General features: G+C 36.9%; 1 protein-coding gene and 1 pseudogene across 3 annotated transcripts in view; one reads left to right on the top strand and one right to left on the bottom strand.

Annotated features, from left to right (window-relative positions):
• The window catches only part of ZC3H12C (zinc finger CCCH-type containing 12C), a 69,652-nt gene extending 47,418 nt beyond the window's left edge, over positions 1-22,234 (top strand). For all 3 annotated transcript variants that reach the window (XM_053670431.1, XM_037163872.2, XM_037163873.2), the window contains 4 exons: positions 7,915-8,054; positions 12,108-12,342; positions 14,280-14,386; positions 15,028-22,234. In XM_053670431.1, the coding sequence (XP_053526406.1) occupies positions 7,915-8,054; positions 12,108-12,342; positions 14,280-14,386; positions 15,028-16,424 (1,879 nt within the window). In that variant the 3' untranslated portion in view covers positions 16,425-22,234. The remainder of the gene's footprint in view (positions 1-7,914; positions 8,055-12,107; positions 12,343-14,279; positions 14,387-15,027) is intronic.
• On the bottom strand, positions 12,813-13,183 carry LOC119062807 (60S ribosomal protein L36a-like; annotated as a pseudogene).
• Positions 22,235-22,775: the final 541 nt, after the last annotated feature.

Below are 22,775 nucleotides of genomic sequence, written 5' to 3'. Positions count from 1 at the left end.
CTCATTTTAAATGTGAGAAAATTGAGGTTCAGAATGAGTAACTTGGTTAAGGTCACACAGAAAAGTGGTAAAGAAAATACTTTAACTCATGTCTGCTTCCAAAGGCTTATTTTTACTGTATTGGCCTACTCATCAAAAGCCATCTCTGTTTGGTAATAGTAGTACTAGTTTTAGTAGCAGTAGCACTGATACTATTATAATCATTGTTAGCAGTATTAAACAAGTCATTCTAAGTATAATTTTATAATTGGAAAGACTTTTAAGAATAGCCTTTCTTGATCATCTGAATAATATATTTCATAAATTTTAGAATATAAAAAAATAACCTATGATTTTCAAAGTTCTGTATAACATAAATAATATACTAATTCAAAGCAAATACTGTAAAGCAAAATCAAATTTGAGGAAATAAGATAATTGAAAAGAGGTTCCTTTGTTCTCCCTTTTTTCAATGCCATGAAAAATAAAAAGAGCAGTTCCCTTTAATAGATGACTTCATTACCTTTTTAAGTTTCTGTTTTTCAGTTACTTCTCACATTTAACACTGAGAGATAATAGTCTTAATTCCAAAATAACTTTCTACCTAATAAATGATATGTGTGTGTATGCTATGTATATGTAAGGAAAGTATAATATGTGAAATTACATTTCCTAAATAGGTCAAATGGACTGCTTGGTCATATTGAGGCAAACTACTTTAAAATACATGGTTCCCTGCATTTTTCTTCACATTACAAAATACACTTTTATAATCTATTAACTATAATAGGTGACTAATTTAATGGTGCATTATTAAACAAGTATAATAATTCTAGTGGGAAATATATATGGTGTTGGTAAAAGATGTAGCAAATATCGTATTATTTTGACTGTTTATTGGATTGCCCTTCTGTTGAAGACAGAAAAGTAGAATTTATATGCTTTTCAAGTTAGTTACAGTAGTATATGTAAATAAAGATAATCCCATTAGATATGTGACAAAGTAAATTTGCATAATAAGGAGTAGTTATGACAGCGAAAGTCTTATGTTTGTCAAGATAATCTGTCTTCTTAGCTTCCTGTGGTTTCCTGTTTCTAGTTCACGGGGAGTTTCGAATGGGAGTCCCCGGACCGAAGCAATGAGGCTTTAGTCCATACCGCAGTAGCCCTTTCACAGCTTAGTCTGCAAATTGACTTCATCTTACTGTCTGAAATAAGTTCTGTAATTAATCATAGAAACCTGTGGGGGAAGTTGCAATGACTAATAAATCAGCAGTTAGTTGCCCTTGGTGTTAGACAGCCTCTTCTCCAAAATTCACCCCACAGCGTGGCAGACCCCCTGTACATGTTTACTAACAGTGCAGATAAGCACATGTTCAGTAACTCAGGTACCTTGCCTCCCAGGAACTTCAGAAGCACTGTGCCTGGAGTATAGCCCTTAGTTTATATAGCAGGTCTTTTCCCAGCAGATTAACAGCATTAAGAACAGTAGCATATTTCTTCAACAGCCCATCTATTTGCTCAGGAACCTCAGAGGAGCAAGATCATAGTTAGGTTGCATTCATTGCATCTTCCTCAGTCCCTGTCAGCCTTCCTCTTTCCAATGTCCTTGGCTTCTTACTATAGTGACATATACTGACTTCTCATTAGAGAGTTGAATCTTATTTGTTGATGTTCCCAGAAAAAGGTTTGCTTCCTTTGTGAATAATTCTAACTAGGCAGGTAACAATGCAGTCTTGAGTTTCTTTTTGTCTTCACCTTTTTTGGTTGTTTTCCCCAAAACTAGATTGCTGTTGCCAATACCTGAGAAACTGTCTGTCCTTGTCATTCAGGTACCTTTCCTCACTTAAATTCCAGCAGCAAGGCTACCACAAAACTGGAGAGATTAAGGTTCTATTCTGATCTGCCCCTGAATCCATCCCTGTTAGTTTAGAAAATGCCTTACTGAGCCACTGATGTAAATCAATGGGGGCTGATGCAGCAGCCTGGGTCACCTGTTGCGAAGGGATTGAGAGACTGCCCTCAGCAGTGCCTCACAGTGGGTATCCCTAGCAGAATAGCCCTAGTAGGAGGAGGTGCCTGAGGCCATGCCACTCCCACTTGGGGCGTGATCGTTTGGCTCCATTATGCCTGTTTGGTTAGTCAGGCAGAGTCAAAAGGCGACACTTCATGTTACTTGGTGCATTTTTGCAGACTTTTCCAAAGCACTGGAAAATTACTCTCAAGGTGGGTAGTATGAACTAGGCAGAAGGGCATGTGCACTCTCACCACATCTGATCTACCCAGCAACACTGGGTAGTAAGAAAAGAGTTTGCTCTCTTTGTGAACAGTGAATTCACAGAAGGCATTTGAGTCCCTCAGGCACCAAGAGAACAGAGCTGATTTTTTATTTCATTGAAATAAAAAGTAAGTTGGTATGGTTTCATTCTCATTTTGCTGTTCCCTTTCTTCCAGGTTATATGGGCAACCATTCACCAACTTGATGCCTTAATTCTAGGATAGTCTTTTATCCAAGTTCTCAGACTCTGTTCCTTCCTGTTAATCATTTTTGCTTCCCTGGCCATGTTTTGTATGTTGAGTGTCAAGGGATTTAGGGGTAGAATCCATATCAGAACATTTTTAAAAGGCTGGCAGTTCTCTCTCTTCCAAATGGAAGTTACCCCCAGATCCCAAGGCCATTGGAAACCATCCATCCAAGAAGTCAACAATTGACGCAAAGAAGGGTGAAGGGGGGTGGAATAAAGGGAGCAGGAGCAGCAACAGAGAAGGGTTGCAAACCTGGAGAAAGAGGAAGGAGCTTTCAGTTTCTTAATTCTTATGGCTGTCCAGTTCATTCATTTATTTCCTGAGATCCAGAGATACCAATAATTCTTTTACTTAAAGTTTGGTTTTTCTAAAAATCTCTGTAACTATACCAGCTTGTCCACTTCAAATGAGCCTTCCTCTGGCCATTGCAAAGCAGGGTTTTTATAAGCTTGCTATTTGAAACATGACAGTAAAATAAGCCTTTTAAGAAAGAAACCCACTGGCAGGCTTTTTGTGTATTTCTGCTGTTGAAATCAATGGTAAATCACATGTAACCTTCAAGCCTAAGTTATCCAGTTTGCTCAACAGTACCTCAGAATTTGCAATAAGGATTTGGAGTTTTCCCTTGGAGCCCAATCCCACTGAGCCATAGCAGATGAAGGGATACTTTGCATTTAGCAAATATTCAGTTTCCTAGCTAATCAAAAGTGACCAAAGTCTTCCAATAAATTTACCCGGCAAAGGACTCAACTTGAGGTATACCATCCTTATTTCCAAATGGTCACAATAAAAAAGAAATTGAGGCCCAAAGGAATATACCAATTCATAAAAATATAATTAGCTATTTTTATTACTGAGGAAAAACAACCCTGAATTCATGCACATATAGCCCATAAGTGGCTATAGTGAACACTCAGTTACTTTGTACCAGTAGTTAGGTTAGGCTTATTCTAACACCCTGTTTTTAATAGTTTTTATCAGGCTTACTGTATTATTATAATTATCAGAACCTCCTCAGTTGCCCCTTTTATTGTATCGGTACATGTGATTAGTCACATCCTTCAACATGCCTCACTCAGTAGGGTTAGATTAAGTTCAGTCTCCCACAACCTCTCCTAATCTGTGGAAGTCCCACCTGCAGTTTGGACCCAGTTAGTAGGTCTGCTTGGACTTCAGTGTTACCATGGATGATTCTGGGCCTTGGCTGGCAAGAAATTCTAGGGCAAGAAGCAATTCCAGGGATTTCCTAGTCAACATTCATTTCTCTGGCCTGGTAAGGGGAAGGAAGATTGGCTTTCCCTCTCCCTGCAAAAGATAAAGACATTAGCCTGTACCCTTGAGATTTAAGGCTGGGTAGAGCATGAAAGCCATCTGCTAATTGCATTAAATCTGATTTCAAGTTACTGTTGGGTTTTACTATACCTAAATGTGGAATACTGTGTTTTAGAGAAAACACGCCTTCGACTTTATAAAGTATTGCCAGATTGCTCTCCTGAATTGTTACCCCAGTTCACACTCCCACCTGTAATGTATGAGTTCTTACTTTCACACATCCTTGGAAACATCTGGTGTTTGCAGACTTTATTTTTCCAATCTGATGAGTGTGAAGTGGTGTCTCATTTTGGCTTTAATTTTCATTTCTTCACTATTGAGCATCTTTTCATCTTTGTTGGTCATTTGGGTTTTCTCTTCTGTGAATTCACTGTTCATATCTTTTACCTTAGGAAAAAACACAACTGTTACTCTTCTCAATGTTAGGAGTACTTTATATGTTCTGAGTACTAACCTTTTCGTTGGTCCTATACATTGTAAATCCTTCTCCCAGTCTGTGGCATTTTTATTTTGTTTATGGAGTCTTTTGCATAAAGAAGTTTTATGTGCCCAAATGTATCAGTCTTTTTCTTAACAGAGTGTGTGGTTGCATATCTTCTTTAAGAAGTATTTTTCTATCCTGGTGTGAACATCTCCTATAATTTCTTCTAAGAACTTTACAATATTTTTTTCATATTGAAATGGTTGATCTATCTACAATTTATTTTTGTATATGATATGAGATAAAAATACAAGTTTATTTTTCCTATATAAATAACCAATTGCCCTAGTACTACTTGTTGAGTAGTTTTCTTCACGGATTTGTAATGTCACTTTAACATTTATACATGTGTATCACCTTACTGTCACTTTTTGGTTACATGTTCTCTGTTTCTTTATCTTTGCTTCTACCAGTACGACATTGATTGGATTTCTGTAGTTTTATACTAAGTATTGATAACTAGTGGGGAAGTTTCTCCTCTTTTGTTCTTTAAAATTACTTAACTATTCTTGGCCTGTTGTTTTTTTTATATTAATTTTAGAATCAGTTCCTCAAGTCCCAGAAAAAAACCCTTTAAGGATTTTTATTGGAATTGTAGTGCACTATAGAATAATTTGAGAATTGCTTCTTCATAAGTTGAGTCTTACCATCACTTAGGTCTTCTCATATTCCCTTTAATACAGGTTTTTAATTTTCATTTTTTATAAATCTCTCACATATATTTTCTCTTAGGTTTGTTCAGTTTTTTCACTGTTACAAATAAAATTGTTTCTTAAATTGAAATTTTAATTGGTTTTATGTTGAATAGCAATACTAACTTTGAACTAGAACCTTACATCTTCAATGTAATAACATTGTCAAAAATGTTATCTGTATAATGCACATGTATGATGTCTGTTGAAATCTGTTCTATGGCCTCATACACTAATTTCATCATTCTTTTCTGTGTTCTTGAAAAGGTTTTCTCTTCGCTAATTTTGTGCAGCATTTTGTATGTGTCCATTAGATGAAGCTTGTAATTGATTGTTTCAGCCTACAGTCTCACTAAGTGTTTTCTGCTTTATCTGTCCATTATGTGATTGTGAATTTGTTCATTTCTTCTAGTAATCCTGTGATCTTTTGCATAACTCATATGGAGACTGAGTTCACAATTATAGCTTCCTTGTGAATTGGTCCTTTATTACTATTATGTAATAACTCCACTTTCCCACTGGAGGTATATTTTTTTAATTTGCATTCTTTTTTTTCTCACATTTTTTATTGTTGTTCAAGTATAGTTGCCTCCATTCTCCCCCTAACGCTCCCCCCATCCAAGAGGATAATGGGGGGACTATGTAATAACATTTTTATCACTAGTAATTTTTGCCTTAAAATATTTTTTCTGATATTAATATACAGCTTTGTTAGGTTTTTTGGTTTATGGTATAACTAATGTAGCAGTTAAGGATAACAGAAAAATTGACAGAAAAATTACAAATAACAGAAAAATTAACTACAGTTTCCTAAAAAAAATGAGGAAGGGTCTTTTTTCCTCAGGTAACAAGATCAGAGACAGATTTGGGTTCATCTGCTCAGAAACCCAGGGTCTTTATGTTCCAGTTGACTCTTCATAGTATGACACCCTTCATCCTCCTGCTCATTTTCTCCCTGTGAGGCTTTGTGGGGTGGGGGCTCGGGGTGAGGGGCAGGGGGAAAGAGACAATATGAAAACAGTGTTTATTAATCAGTATTGCATGGTACAGTGTCTTCTTTCAGCATGTATAGAATCTTTGCCTCATGTTTGTTGCTTACCCACGTTTTACTAAAATTATTTAACTCTAAGGTAGAATCTTCTTTTCCTATAATAAAATGTGACCGTTTATTCTTACCAAGTTGGAGGGGAGATGGCTTGTAGTGGTCTCTCAGAGTCAGAAGTTTCAATAAACCAAATGTCATTAATGACTAGCAAGTAATCATACAGTTAGATTACAAAGCATTAGTGCAAAATAAAACAGGTTTTAGCAAGTTGAGTTTTTGTATTTAGGAATGGTTAGTATATATATTCTCTCAAGAGATGATACCGTCCTTTTCTGTAGTTTTTCAGAAAACTGACTAAATAATATTTTCCATGAAACCTAACATCACCTTGTGTCATTTGCTGGGGCATTGGTCTGAGGCTCTCCAGTAGCCCTTCTCATCTAGAAAATGTGACTTCAAACTCCTCCATTCAGTATCCCTTCCCCTGAAACCCCCAGTACATCTGATTTCAGCTCTGATCATGTCCCGGCTCATTAGGATGGGTGTGTGGAACCACAGAGTCTGTGTGGTGTGCTTGCATAGCCTTCAATATCTAAAAAACAAGGTGGTCTATCTCTCTTTTTGGTTTTAAAATGGCTAGCCATATTTAGTTGGTTCTAGTGCTTCCCAGGGGACCACTAGAACAATATATTAATATACTTAATGTTTGCCCTGCGCTAAAAGTTAATAAAGCATTTATCTATTTTATTTATCCTTTCTCAGCCATAAGAAATAAAGAATATCTGTTTCCATTACAGATAAGAAATGGAGCCTTCAGAGCTCAAACTATAAAAGAGTGTTGCTATTGCATTCAAAACAGGAAACTTTTTTTTAAACCATTAGAAGTGTTATGTTGAATTATTAGGTTACAGTCGTAAGCAGAGCCTGGTGCTACATAAATACTTGTTGAATGACTATGTTCTTAGTCAGGCTTTTCTTTTAGGAACTACAACTGCTAATCCAACTTTGAATGCCCTTTGTCATCATTAGTTCTTGTCTGACACAATAACGTTAAATAGAAACCAGGTGTCTTCTCCTTGAAGGACATGGAAAGGGCTTCTTGTATGAGATTAAGCATTGTGCACATATTTTTCTTTCTAGTGCATGTGTGTACACTCTTTTTATGTGGTCACCATATAAGTTTTGTGCATTACTTAATCATTATATTGAAATACACATAAGAGCTCTTGAGAAAGAAGTTTTTTAAAAACAAATGGGTGTTCCATTTCATTGTTTTTACAGATTTTTTTCTATGTGACTCCCTTTTTACATTTTTTAAAAGATTGTATTTATTTATCTTTAGAGGGGAAGGGAAGGAGAGAGGGAGAGAAACATCAATGTATGGTTGCCTTTCGTGCGTCCCCTGCTGGGAAGTGGCCTGCAACCTGGGCATGTGCCCTGACTGGGAATGGAACCGCAATTGTCTGGTTCGCAGGCCCGCGCTCAATCCGCTGAGTTACACCAGCCAGGGCCCTTTTTACATTTGACTGAAATTATTCTTGCTAAGTTTGAGGCCCCTTTCTTTTCTTCGAATTCTGGTAAAGAGAGCAATGTAGCTTTCTAAGTAGTTAACCTTGACAACTTTACATTTGAAAACTTAATTTTCTTTATTTTCCACACAATAATCATCCCAATTTTCTTATTTTTTCCTCACAGATTTTCAACACCTAGATTATCTTAATGTTTCTCAGAGCTATTCAACTCCACCCTAAATTTGAAACTTCCTATTCCTGTTGTAATTATGTGATCATTTCTGCTCACAAATTTGAATTAATTTAAATTTGAGTTTTGTTGTATTGTGTTTAAAAATAATCTTTCAGCCATGGAAACAAAGAAGTATTTTCCTGCCGAGGAATAAAATTGGCAGTGGATTGGTTTTTGGAAAGAGGCCACAAAGATATTACAGTTTTTGTCCCTGCTTGGAGAAAAGAGCAGTCCCGACCCGATGCTCTCATTACAGGTAAGCCCTGGTATCTGTTTACTTTTCGTTTGTGTGTATCCTTGTGCAGGTGTCTGGCACTGGCAGGTATTCTACTGAACACTGTTAATCTTTTTCTGTCTACCCAGTGTAACTGTACATGGTCTTGGCGGAACATCAGAGTTATTTCCAAATCAAAAAACTATCTGATTGTGCTAAATAAACAATAATCCTTATTACATAAGCCTCTTTTTTTTTTTTAATTTGGAAAATTTTACTTCAGATTTTGTGAAATTCTGACCTTTAGAGACTTGCTAGGTGTTGGGAGACCTATATTCAAATTCTGGCTTTGCCTTTTACCAGCCATAGGTTCCTGAACCTCTTTGGACCCCAGTTTTCTTATCTGCTATAAGAATTAGACAGAATGAGTATCAAATTACAGTGACTGCAGGTCAGAAAAGATCTCTGAGACTCGGGATATGCTGTCTGGTCCTGAGGGGCAGGAAATGACTCTATCCTAATAAAGTATCTCATTTACATTATTTTATAATTTCTAAGTAAACAAGTTTCAGCCAAAAATGCCCTCTGTGCCTGCTAATAATTGTTGCTGAACATTTTGCTCAAGTGAAGTGATTCTCAGTGAGCATCTAACCCTTCTCGTTACTCTCCACCTCCAACAGCAACAAAAGCTGAGGGACCTATGTGATGAAAATACACTTCCAAGTCAAAAGTAAATGGAGAAACCAAGTACCATGTACCTGAAGTCTTATTTTAAGACTTTTCTTTTTATTTATAATCATTATCAAACTAGCATAAGAACAGGTAGGCAAGTTATGGTGAAGTTCAGAGCCATGGGCTCAGACCCCAGCCTATGTAAGAGAGGAGAGGTAAGTGTAGTACAGCCAGTCGTACCAAAACCCTGGATAACTCTATGGAGAAAGTACACACACTTATTAGATCCTTATCTTACACCATGTAACAGTCCATTCCAGATGGCTGAAGAATTAATTGTCAAAAATCAAACCATTAGAGACTATAAATAGTCTCTGAATGGCTGGGAATACCTATCTAAATTTAAAATTCTTAGAAGAAATTATGAAGGAAAAGATATTTAATTGCATCAAAATGTACACTTCTATATTTGGGGGGAATTTTCTTAAAAGTGAGAAATCTTTTTATTTGCCTAAGGAAAAAAAAACTAATAAACACAGAATCCATGTCCTTAACATAAAAATAGCTCATACACATTGATAATGCAAAGTTCTCCCCAATATATAAACATGGGAGGTGGAGACAGCTCGCAGAAGAGTGCAAGTGCCAAACAAGTGAAAGAAGTGTGCAACCTCATTAGTCATTAAAGGAATGTAAATTTAAACAAGTCTTATTTTTCACCCATGAAATTCACAGGAATAAAAAGCTGATAATACTCAGTGTTTTGAGGAAGTTACTTCTCCAGTGCTATGGAAACATAAATTGTTACAACCTCTCTGGAAAAGTTTGGTCTTAAAATATTAATACTCTTGGATCCACTATCTCCATTGCATGAATAATTCTACAGGAAATAAGCCGAGGTCTACACAGACTTCTGACCACAGAGGCATTCGGTGCAATATTACTTAAAATAGAAAAAAAAGGAAACAACCCATACCTTCTTTTAAAATATGGTTCGATAAATTAGTATACATTGATAGAACAAAATATATATTAGGTTATTAGGCAGAATTTTTAATGGCCTGAGGAATGTTCTTTTACATAAAGGCACGTTTTGTTATTGTGTATGTGTATATATACACACATATACATATGTATATAAACAACAGAAAGAAAAAAATACACAGAAAATGACTAGAAGGAAACATGCCCAAATATTAACGATAATCAAACTGAAAAAGAAACAAATAGTATTTAAACATGAAAATGAATGGAAAGCTTCTTGAGCACCAGGGGAATATGAGATCAAGAAGTTAAAATGTAACCTGGCTGGTGTATGTAGCTCAGTGGTTTGAGCGCGGGCCTGCAGACCAAAGCATCAAAGATTCAATTCCCAGTCAGGGCACATGCCTGGGTTGCAGGCCAGGCCCCTGGTGAGGGGCCTCCAAGAAGCAACCACACATTGATATTTCTCTCCCCCTCTTTCTTTCTTTATTCCCCTCTCTCTAAAAGTAAATAAAATCATTTTTTTAAGTTAAAATGATGGGGGTGGGGGGAGAGGAAAGTGGTGGTAGGAAAATGGAGATAGCTATAGTTGAATAACAATTAAAAATGATTTTAAAATGATAGTTTATTTTTAAGAATTCTAGCATGATGTATCTGGAACACAAAGGAAAGTGCATCTTTCTACTGTCAGAGGTTGGTTGTTAGGTGTTTTCTCCCCCAAGGATAATAATAATTCTCTGGACTCAAACTTTTCAAACAGGTAAGTTGAGTAGTCCCACATCTTTTCACTCAGCCAGAAAAGAACCTTGATAAGAAGTATTTTCAAGTTCTCAGATATAGATCCAGACTAGCAGCTTTTCTAGTCTTTCGTTGATTTATTAAATACTTAACCAGCAGGTACTCAGCTATGTGCAAGGACCTAGAGATTCAGTTAACTCACTAGCTATACTAAACCCACATTTACTTAAGTTAGGGTTACTTATCCTAACCAGTTGTCATCTAATTATCACTGTCATCCTAATTAGTGTCCTTTTCTTCTCATTAGCAGTTTAAGGAGTGCAAAGTGAGCAAGATAATGGTGACTCTTAGGTCAGCACACCAGCTCCTTCAGTCATTTTGGTGACGATCCAGGCACATTTTACATGACTAAATGTTCTGACAAGTAAAGTACTGGATTATTCTTGAACATAGTAAATAAACTGGAAGACCTCTGAATGTACATCATTAAGTAGCTAATGTATTCATTTGCAGGTGTTTATTGGGTATCTACTGATGTGCTGAGTGCTGGTAGATACAGAGATAAATGAGACAATGGAACCTGCCCTCAAAATGTTTATCAGGGGAACACCCAATAATTATAAGGTGACAGATCTTACAGCTGAGACCAGGCTTTTAATTTTGTGTTGGTTTTCTGTGACTTTTAAAGGGGACCAATAATTATATACATCTATAAACAAAATTAAGTAGAAGAAAAACACAGTGTTTATTGAGAGTTTTCCAGGCACTGTGCTAAGTGCTTTTACACAGAAATAACTCATTGACTCCTCATAGCCCATCGAATGCATTTGAGGACACAAAGAAGCAGGCTTCATAAGACTGATCGCCATACATATAAAGTAGCAGAACCTGAGATCTATCCATAACTTGCTGATTTTAAGATCCACACTTCTTCCACTTCTCTGCTGTTTTTCAAAACCAAAGGTCTCATCTTAATGAAATTTGAAATTTTATCAGGAACATCATGAAATCTGTGCCACTGTCAGAGCAAGTTGATCCATGTCGCTGTCCCACCCCCTCTTCTCACACACCGTCCTCATACTTCTGTCGTAAACCAGGGCAGTCGTAACCCTTGATTGCCTAGTTTACATGTGTGTGTATCCAGTCCAGTACCGGACACCTTCCTGAGGAGAGGTCATTCTTAATCTCAGTGGCCATTAGCACTTAGCCTAGTACTTACCATAGAGCAGGCATGTAGTGATTATCTGCTCAAGAGATAGATTTTTTAAAAAATCAGTGACTCTGGTTAATAAGCACTAAGGAGTAGCAAGCCTTTTTTTAAAATGATGGTATCTGTTGGCTTACGCCCGTGACTCTGCCAGAACTCACAATGCTGGGACGGCAGGGAGTAGAGGAGCGAAAGCAGGAAGAAGGGATGTAACTCACAGGTTGTTCAGTTAAGTTTTATGCTTTTAAAATTTTTTAAAGTTTTGAACTTTTAAAGTTATGTTTTGTAAGTTCATTGGAGGGGGCTATTTTTAAAGCTTTTGTTATTGGAAATCCTGAAGGAAAAATATTATTGGCAGTTATAAATTTGCTACATCTACAAACTATTACAAACTAATTAAATGATTACATATACCCAGCTTATAAAATATTACACTGTATGAAAGTTGCTAAATGTGTTTTATATGTACTTGTTCCTGAAATTCTACCCTGCAGATCAAGAAATTCTTCGTAAACTGGAGAAGGAGAAGATCCTGGTGTTCACACCCTCCCGGCGAGTCCAGGGCAGGCGCGTGGTGTGCTATGACGACAGGTTCATTGTGAAGCTGGCTTTCGAGTCGGATGGAATAATTGTGTCCAATGATAACTACAGGGATTTGGCTAATGAAAAACCAGAATGGAAGAAGTTCATAGATGAGCGATTATTAATGTACTCATTTGTCAATGACAAGTAAGTAAAACCAGTTACTTATAAGTAATACTGCTTTCCAGAATTAAGATTATGAAAAGCTATTAAGAAACATGGAAAAATATGTTAAAAAGAGAAAGCATAAACTTTGTATTTGTAAAATGGTGAATGCATACAGAAAAGTGACTACAAGGAAACATAAGTAGAAGTTAATTTATTAAGATTGTAGGATTGACTATACTATTTTTAAACTTTAATGTCATATTGTTTTTATATTAATATTAAACACTGTATATGCTAAGTGTTATTACTCAGCTATGTTGACTCTCCCTTAAAGTTCAAACATTATTCACATTTTATGGGTAAATAATTTGGTTTATTTCAAGTTCAAACAGTGACATGACTAGTAGCAGAACTTTTTCATTATAACTGCTTTTTATTAGACATGCCATGAGTTCTTGTTGCCATTGAACAATCAATCCAAAATAATATGTGAACATATTCTCAAGGTTTTATTGTAACATAATAAAACAAAATTTGAAGCATAAAACAAAATATGATAACTGGATCACTTGGCCCTTTCTCTTCTTATCTCCTGTCAGTTCAAAATGCCTGTATCTCTTAATAGCCAGTATTCCTTGGATCTGCAGCTGGACTCACTACAGTTGAGCTTCAGCACAATCTTTGTAATTTTACCCTTTCTTCAGAAAATCGGCTCAGTCTGCCCACCACAGCCACTCTGTTTCCTGTCATAACGCCACCTTCCCTGCGCACATAGAGAATCCCTGCCCTTCTTGGCCTGTGTTACTTTGTGGGGCTGATGCTTGCCAAGCTTCTTAGAGAAAGTCCGGCGGCTTGTAGGAATGTTCACCTCTGATCCCATCACTTTAATCCCTGTCCCCAAAGCCAGGTCCCTTCTGGGTTGAACACAACAGCACTGGGTTTCTTTGCTACAACAAGTCTACAGAGGGGCCTGCACCCATCACAAGTTGGCACCGCCTATGGCGGAGGGAAGATTATACTGGATGCCATGTGTCCCAATCCCAAAGTCCTGCCATGTTTTATCAGTTTATTTAAAACATTTTCTGTATCTCCTGAGAAGCATCTTAGTAGAGTGGGAAGAGAATGGACTATGGAGTTAGACGTCTTGACTGTGCCATATGAACTTAGGTAAGAGTAACTTAATTTATCTAAGCTTGATGAAAAGCTGCAAAAGATACTAATTTAATTTAATTTATCTATTAGAAGAGTGTATTACCCTGACTGGTACACTCAGTAGATTGAGCACAGGCCTATGAAGCAAAGGGTCGCCAGTTCGATTCCCAGTGAGGGCACATGCCTGGGTTGCAGGCCAGGTCCCCAGTAGGGGACACATGAGAGGCAACCACACACTGATGTTTCTCTCCTACTCTTTCTCCTTCCCTTCCCCCTCTCTAAAAACAAATAAATAAATAAAATTTTTTTAAACAGTATATTGATCTATAAAATAGAGCTGATATTTCAGGGATCGTGCTGGGATTGAAGGAGATGATGTGTGCACAGGACTTGGCACGTGCTAGGCCATAGGTTAGAGGCAGTCTTCCCCCAGTTTATACTGTGTCCCTTCCTTCCTCTGCGGCCCCTCGTCACTCCCCCTCCCATCCCCAGTTCATACTGCTTCACAAGATTGGTGTTTATAAAACTCTCCTAAAATGTCACAAAATCCTAAGACTGAGAAGAAGGAAAAAAATAATTAGAACATGCTAGACTCAAAATTTGAGTTAAAACAAATGTGAGTTCAGCTTGAAATAGTTAAATTTTGTTTTTATCAAGAAAATAGAACTTTATGTATTAATATTTTTATCCTATAAATATTGATTCAAAGTACTTGGATTAAATTGAAAAAACAAATACCTTATACTAATAAATATTTACACTCTTTTGGTAATTAAATTGTCAACTTCCTACTTAGGTATAATTTTGTATTTTATCCATGACAGGTTCATGCCTCCTGATGACCCCCTTGGCAGACATGGCCCAAGCCTGGATAATTTTCTGAGGAAGAAGCCTATTGTTCCTGAACACAAAAAGCAGCCTTGTCCATATGGTAACTTTCTTTATGAGTATTTAATATATGCCTTTAGAACACAGTATGTTGTTACATTTTTGTTAATAAACATTTTTAGTTTCGTTTGGCATACTTTTGATTATAATTAAATTTAAGAGAACATCCTTAACCGTGAAAAAGTAGTAATTATTTTTACCTAGTTGGGTTCAATGCAAATACATTTCTTGGGATGAAAACATGGTTCCAAAAACTCATTTAGTAAATTCTACATGAGTTTTCATGTAGATAAAAATTTGGAGTTCTTATATCTAGATGCACATCAGATTGGAATGGTTTTATTACATTACAGCAATATAAATTGTTTCCCCAAAACTGAATGTCCTACTTGACCGTAAAGTCATACTGGAAGAGAATAAGTAGATAAGAGTTGAGGACACAGGGTATTAGCCAAAAACTCTGGGGGTGATTATTAATCATTCATCCAGCTTCCTTAGTGCAGTTAACCATGCTGAGGAGAGAAGGCTAAAAGGCGGCATTTCTCGAAAGTAAGGAGCAGAGTAACACTCAGTGTATCTCCCATTTCTGCCTTTGTGTCTTTTACAAATGAAAGCAGTAGTGCTAGACTAGTTTTCAGGACCTGGTGGTGTGCTCCTCCGCCTAATGAATTTTACTCTTCGTAGGAAAGAAATGCACCTATGGACACAAGTGCAAATACTACCATCCGGAAAGGGGCAGCCAGCCACAGCGGTCAGTGGCTGATGAGCTTCGTGCCATGTCAAGAAATACAGCTGCCAAAACTACAAATGAAGGAGGACTGGTGAAAAGCAACAGTGTCCCCTGCAGCACTAAGGCTGACAGCACTTCTGATGGCAAACGAGGTGCTCCAAAGAGGCAGTCAGATCCCAGTATTAGGACTCAAGTCTACCAAGACCTAGAGGAAAAGCTTCCCACCAAAAACAAACTGGAAACCAGGTCTGTACCTTCCTTAGTTAGTATACCAGCTACTTCTACTGCAAAACCCCAAAGCACTACATCTTTAAGCAATGGCCTTCCATCTGGAGTTCATTTCCCACCTCAGGATCAAAGACCACAGGGACAATATCCTCCAATGATGATGGCAACCAAAAATCATGGAACGCCAATGCCTTATGAATCGTATCCAAAATGTGACTCACCTGTTGACATTGGATATTATTCCATGTTGAATGCATATTCAAATCTGAGTATCTCAGGCCCACGAAGTCCTGAAAGGCGTTTTTCCTTAGATACAGATTATAGGATAAGTTCTGTTGCTTCTGACTGCAGCAGCGAAGGGAGCATGAGCTGTGGGAGCAGTGACTCCTATGTGGGGTACAATGACCGGTCCTATGTCAGTTCTCCTGACCCGCAACTAGAAGAAAATTTAAAGTGTCAACACATGTACCCTCACAGCCGCCTTAATTCCCAACCCTTCCTGCAGAATTTCCACGACCCCTTAACCAGAGTGCAAAGTTATAGTCATGAAGAACCAAAGTACCATCACAAGCCTCCTCTTCCGCATCTGGCCATGCACCTGCAGCACCCTGCTGTGGGAGCCCGGTCCAGTTGTCCTGGTGATTACCCTTCTCCGCCAAGTTCAGCACACTGTAAGGCACCACACTTAGGACGGTCCTTAGTGGCCACAAGAATAGACAGCATTTCTGACTCTCGGCTGTATGACAGTTCTCCTTCAAGACAGAGAAAGCCTTACTCCCGTCAGGAAGGGCTGGGAACCTGGGACAGGCAGGGTTACGGGATTGAGGCGTATGGCTATCGGCAGACTTACTCCTTGCCTGATAACTCCACACAGCCATGTTATGAGCAGTTCACCTTCCAGAGCCTACCTGAACAGCAGGAGCCGACGTGGCGAATACCATACTGTGGACTGCCGCAAGATCCCCCAAGGTATCAAGACAACCGAGAAAAGATTTATATTAACTTGTGCAACATCTTCCCCCCTGACCTTGTGAGAATCGTCATGAAGAGGAACCCTCACGTGACAGATGCCCAGCAGCTCGCCGCAGCCATCTTGGTGGAGAAATCACAGCTGGGTTACTGAAAGATGATGCATCTTTGTGGTGTTTAGTTCTTTGTTCAGCTCAAATGCTGAGGGAGGTTTGCTACAATAGCACATGTGATCTCCTTCTCATCAAGGAGGTTATATAGTATCCATTTATGTGAAATACTGTATCATGGAATCTGTATGTATAGCCCCACATAGTGGAAGTATCACGGGATTGCTTTACATTCAAACTTTTTTTTAACATTTCCTTTTTAAAGCTATATCCTTGGCTGGAAATTTTTCCAGTTTGATTTATTAGATGTATCTGTGATCTTTGATATTAATCTTTGGTGCATCAGGGGTTTATATGCAGCACTTTTTATCCTTATTTCATGTTTTATTAACTTGGTGTTTCTCTATCAATTACAAGCAATTACAGTACCTTCAGAATGTTGAACATTTGACTACACCTAGCAAACAAACTATTTTTTCAAGCCAAGCTTAATTGGAATCTTTTACAGCTTTTTAAGTTATTTTTATTTGGGGAAAGTGGGCTTCTTTGTGCTATAATCATTATTTATAGAAACAAAGATATACTACAGCACTGACTTTATATTTTAAACAAATGTAAGTTACCAGTTTATGTTGAAATGGGTAACAGTATATATTAGGATGGTTTAAAATATGGCACTTTTCATTGTTTTATTTTTATTTGGATTTTCTTGTCTGTTGAGTAATTTAATATAGTGGATTTAAAGGAAAGCAGATGCAATCAATGGAAAAAATGTTTCCATTTCTTTTTTTTATGACTAAGGTAAAAGTCGTAACTGTTATAGTTTACAGCTTTGTTATCCAGCCATGATGTGCTTCTAGGTGGTAGAAATGGAGTTGAATTTCTAGAGTCTCACTGACCTGTATTTTTTATGTTTGTCTTTTTGTTTGAGAGCACAACAATACTGGATAAAATAACCTTTTTGCAGTAATTGCCTGTTCTTAATGAATCTAATTATTCTCAATGCAACTTTTATATTTAATACACTCTTTAGCTTTCCTGCTATTTATCAAGGCTGGCCTGGGGTGGCTTTATGTGTTGAGGATATGCAACATGTATTGGTACTGCACTATGGAAATGGTGATGGAGGAGTTGTAAATGGTAACTTAAAATTTTTGTAAGATACTGTATATTTTCCATTTTCCTAGAGGTAGTTTTATGGGGGGCCTGTTATATTATTAAGGCCAGACTCTTGCCACAAATAGTGTAGTTTTAGATACAGACTAAAGTCTGTTTTAGTATTAGTAAGGGATATTTCTGGTTTCAAAGTCATGGGTTTTGCTAGATGCTAATTCATTTTCCAGATATGGGAAACGGTGGCAGTTATGCGATTGATGTGACTTCCCTGTTGCCTCCCGTTTTTGAATTTTACTCAGTGTAACGGACTTACATGGATCTGTTTCTGTAGACTGCCAAGATGCCCTGGTTACTCTGATTATTCCATGCGCTACAGTTCGAGGTAAAGCCCTAAAAAACCAGAAAGTACCTTTTACTGTTGATACAAATTGTATCTTTTTAACTACAAGAACTATTTTGATTTGTAGATCTAGTTAAAACACAAATGTGTAACTGATTAGACTTTTGGGCAACATTTTATCCCTTATTTAAATACAATTTTTAAAGTAAAATTGAGGTCTAGAATAAGGTAGAAAATTAAAGTAACAGTTTAGGTAAATAAAAGTGTCTGTCCTAGCATTATATAATATATTAAATAAATTCATTGCCATTTTCTTTCTCCTAAAACTTATCTAGTGTGAACTTAAAATAAAGGTAAAATGCTGCCTGAAAATTGTGTCCAAGCACCTTTGACGAGGATAACATTTTCACTACTTGTGTGACACCGTGTGTTGCATGAAGTAGGGTTTGGGTATACCGTAAATGCTTCTAAAAGGCATTGTGCACATTGACATACCCAATCATCTGAACCGTGTTCAGCAAACTTAATTCAGGAAGGTGGTGTTCTACATGACTGTTGCTGTTGTTTCTGAAGTGAGTGTGGCGTTGCTCTGTACCTAGAAATAATACAGATGCCACACAAACCATTCTGAGCGGTGTCTGTCCGAGAGTGACCCCACTCACCTGGGAAACTGTTCTCCTTGATTTTGTGGGTCACTCTCTGTAGAACAAGCTTAAATGTAGGGGCAAAACCAGTGCCAAAAATAGGAATACAGATGTGTAGTACCTTTTTTTAGTGTAAAATCACTTTTAAATTGTACATGAAGGTTTTGCTTCCGTTTTCTTAATTCTGGTATCATAAATGTTTGGAGATTCTGCCAAACTTTACTAAATGTATTTAAATGAGATTTTAGGTAGAATGTATATCACACCTTGAATTTGACGTTTGAACGTTTTTAGCCAACAATTTGTCATTGTGACCTGGATTTCAGACTATCAGGAGCAGTGTAGCTTCCACCACCTGTCCTGAAGTGAATAGCTCTGAACTATCCACTCTGAAATCCTTCAGTGTAATTTAAGATACAGCCATTTTCTTATGTCAAGGAATTTGTACCCCCGTCCCCATCCTCCACTTTTTTAAAAAGCACTGATGTTGCTTTCAGAGCTTAAGAATCAGATATTTAGCAGATTTTGGATACAGTAAATTCTTAATTATCTAAAGCAATAAGTAAGAGGATCTATCATTAAATTAAATCCAAAGCTGATTTCAAACCTTTAATTTAGCTAAACCTTTCACCTTTATCATATCTTTTACCAGACTTGCTAATAAATAAGAGAGGTGTGTTAGTAAATAGTGAAAACTACCAGGAGAAAGGATTTCAATTGGAATATTTTGCCCCTGAATAATTGAGAGTTGACTGTACTTTGCACAGTGATTAGCCAGTTCATCGTCTCTGTGTCTTAGTACAGAGGGAATAGTACCCAAGTGGCCAAATATTGGCCCTTAGTATCACCTCTGTTCTTGCATGTGATACATAAGTTTTCAGTCTCCTTTTTATGACCTCTGTATCCTGACAGAGTTTGTCATTGACTAAACATTTGAAAAAAATGCAAACCAGTATAAAATATTAAATACTGGTAGAAACTAGAACTTTGTGTTTTTATGAAAATACATTTATAAAAATGTGTACTATAATTAAAAAGGGTGTTTTTATATGTATACCTACATGCACACATATTTGTTATGAAGTAATATTAACAGTGGGAGGGTGTTACGCTTTTGATGACTAACTTTTCCTTAGTTGAACTGTTTCCTTGAGTTACACATGCCTGAGTCTGGGTGACCAATGATAAGATTTAGAAATGCTTGAGTGGAAAGCAACTCTTCACTGGTTTTATTCCTGATGTTTTTTAATATTTTGATAATTTTAATAGAATGCATAATTTTAAAACACAAAAACCTTAAAGTAGTATTAATTATACAGATAATTATTTAACATGTCTTTTATGGATGTATCTCTTATGTATATAAACAGTAATATATTTATTAAGCAAATATACTTTATGTTGTAACTATTAGTTTGTGATAGGTGGGAGGGTGGCTCTGGATATGTATATGTGTGTTTTGAAAACTATTGAACTGTTTTTCCTGATTGAATGTTATTTACCCTAAGGTATATTGGGTTTTGGTTTTGGTTATTTTTGCAGTCCAACTTCTTTACCCAGTATAAAATAAGATGTACAGTTTACTGGCCATTGTGTTAGTGAATGGCTCACCCATTCTATTATCTCCCACATCCTGGAGCGTTCCAGAGTGACCTGAAATCAAACACGATAGAGCCAGAGAGAATGCTGTCTTCTAAATACTATGTGTTCAACATGGAACTCAGCTAGGATATTGAATTTGTAGGTATATACCACCAAATAAAATGAAGCATAAAATACTTGACCTGTACACATACATTAGAACAAGAGAACAAATGTTTATTCTAATGAAACATACACATTATTTCAGATTGGTCTGAGAAACCCTCTGGGACAAGAATTGACAAACTTTCTATAAAGGATCAGAGAGTAAATAATTCAGGCTTTGAGAGTCATATAGTTCTAACTATGGTAATGAACTACTCACCTCTGCCCCCACCGCATGAAATTAGCCACAGACAGTATGTACATGAGTTAATGGGTGTGGCTGTGTGCCAGGAAAACTTTATTTACAGAAACAGCAGGAAAGACGTGGCCGGGGGCCACAGCTTGCTCACCCCTGCCCTACAGGGAGGAAAACAGACATTTTAAGCACTCAGTCCCAATATATGTTAATACAAGAAATCTTTGTATTTCAGTTGGCATTGAAATTTTTTATTGATGACTACAAAGGAAGATTGTGAGGATCATTAAAGCATCGTAATTCACTTACATGTTTTACCTGCTCACAGTCATTATTTATTAGAGATTTCTTATGTTTAACCACAAAAAAGCATTCTGTAAAAAGATATTTTCATAAGTATTGAAATTTTTTCATGAACTTTGTATTTTTACTAATAACTAGGAATCACTTCCCTGCCCTTTGTTTCTTAAAGGCATCACTGTCCAAAAATTCTGTTGTATTTTGAAAATTAGCATATAATTAGCCACAAAATACTTTAAAGACTGCATTTATCAGTTACATTTTTCTTCTGTTTTTTGACTTCCAAAAATGACAGATGTGTCCTTTAAAATGGTTTTAAAGAAAATAAATACGTTATAATTTCACATGCCGTGGCTTTATTCTGTGAGGCTAAAACTCGTGACTAGTGAAGTGGCAGCTGAAATGGGAGCGCAGTCCCTGTGTTGGTGTCTCTGTAAGAAACAAAGCAGATCCTTGCCTCCACCATCCAGACCTTCAGTGCAGTTTGTGTAAATGATACCTTGGAATAGTCCATGTGTAATTGTAAATTCATTGGACGTACACCCTGCGGAGCATGTTCGCAGTGGTTTATAAATTGTTACATCAGTTGCATCCTTTCCATCAGTTTTGAACATTGCCATCCACTTAAGTAGTCATACTTTCGTTTAAAATTGGAATACAACTCTAGCTTTTAATGATAACTGGTTACTTGATTTATTTTTCTTTGATGCCATCTGTCCACCTGCTTTTTTACTTCTGTTACAATAATACTGTTATGTGTTAGGAGTGGATTTTTCTCTGGGGTTCTTAGTCTTTCAGATTTAAAAACAAAGTTTTGGCCATTTGGCAGTAAAAATTATCTACGCATATTTTAATTTTGTTTTATAAAATTTGTAAAGTTTCACTTTCTAAACCATGTACCAAATTTGCCAATTTTCTGACTGGATTTTTCTGATAAATAACAAATGGTTGTCCGTAAAAGGGTTTGACTCCTTTCCTAAAGCAGCTCTGTCTCAAGGGAATAAGACATTGAAGATACATATGTTTATATGTGTGTGTGTGTGTGTGTACGCGCATGTTTGTGTATACCATCTCTCTATATATACACACACACACGTGGTATATTTTAGATTTCCTTAGATTTTTTGAAATTATAAATTTCTCAGCTAATAAGAATGCCCACAGACATGCAGACTTCTGCAAAGACATGGACAGCATTGAGAGTGAACTGGGTCACTGATTTTTGTCTTTTCCTTTCGTTTTTTTCCTCCCAAACTGAAGTTGTATGCTGATAGTAGAATTTCCAATTTGATCCTTTACGTATTTCTTATAGGAAAATAAGGAAAGGAATATCTTTAGAACAACCATCTGATAAACTGATGTGATTCTATTTATCCTGTGTCTGTTCTGTGTCTTTCTGTAATGGAATTTTCACAACTCTAAAAAGCAGTATTTTAGACCTAACTGGAAATCGTATCAAAACAGCTATGTGATTCTGCCACTAAGAAAAAACAATTAAAAATTCGTATTTCTTACGGTGGTTTGTGTTTGTTTCATGAAGAAATGGACTTCATGCAGCGACGCAGATGCTTAATACATAACAACATCCTTCTTGGGTCCCACAACTCACTGCAGTCAGTGGTTCATAACACGTGAGTCTACTGTAGAATAAGCACACCTTCATTATCAGTCTGTTAGAGCCATAATTAGTTACATGAAACTGGAGATTAAATACCAAAGACCACTAGTCATACCTTATTCTAATTTTCTATCAGCAGTTAACCTAAGTTATTTCTGCCCTAGCCTTGAGTTTCTCTCAACTCCTGTGACCTGATTTTATTGTATGAATCTAGTTTACTGCATCTCTTCTTACACAAATGAAGCTTAGTATCCTGTAATCATGTAATATGTTCAATCATAAGGTGATATTTTGTCCTTTAAAGAGATATTGAACTGAGGGCTGATCGAACAGCTTCTGCACAACAAATGAGACCGCAGAAATGGGCAGGAGAGATAGAGACATGGCATCGTGGGGACCCCACTCCAAATGCATCAGTGTGCAGGAGGGAGGCAT

This window comes from Artibeus jamaicensis, unplaced genomic scaffold, assembly GCF_021234435.1.
Source record: "Artibeus jamaicensis isolate MK-2021 breed Jamaican fruit bat unplaced genomic scaffold, CSHL_Jam_final contig_585, whole genome shotgun sequence".
Lineage (NCBI taxonomy): Eukaryota > Metazoa > Chordata > Mammalia > Chiroptera > Phyllostomidae > Artibeus > Artibeus jamaicensis.
This window is presented reverse-complemented; position numbering and strand designations above follow the sequence as displayed.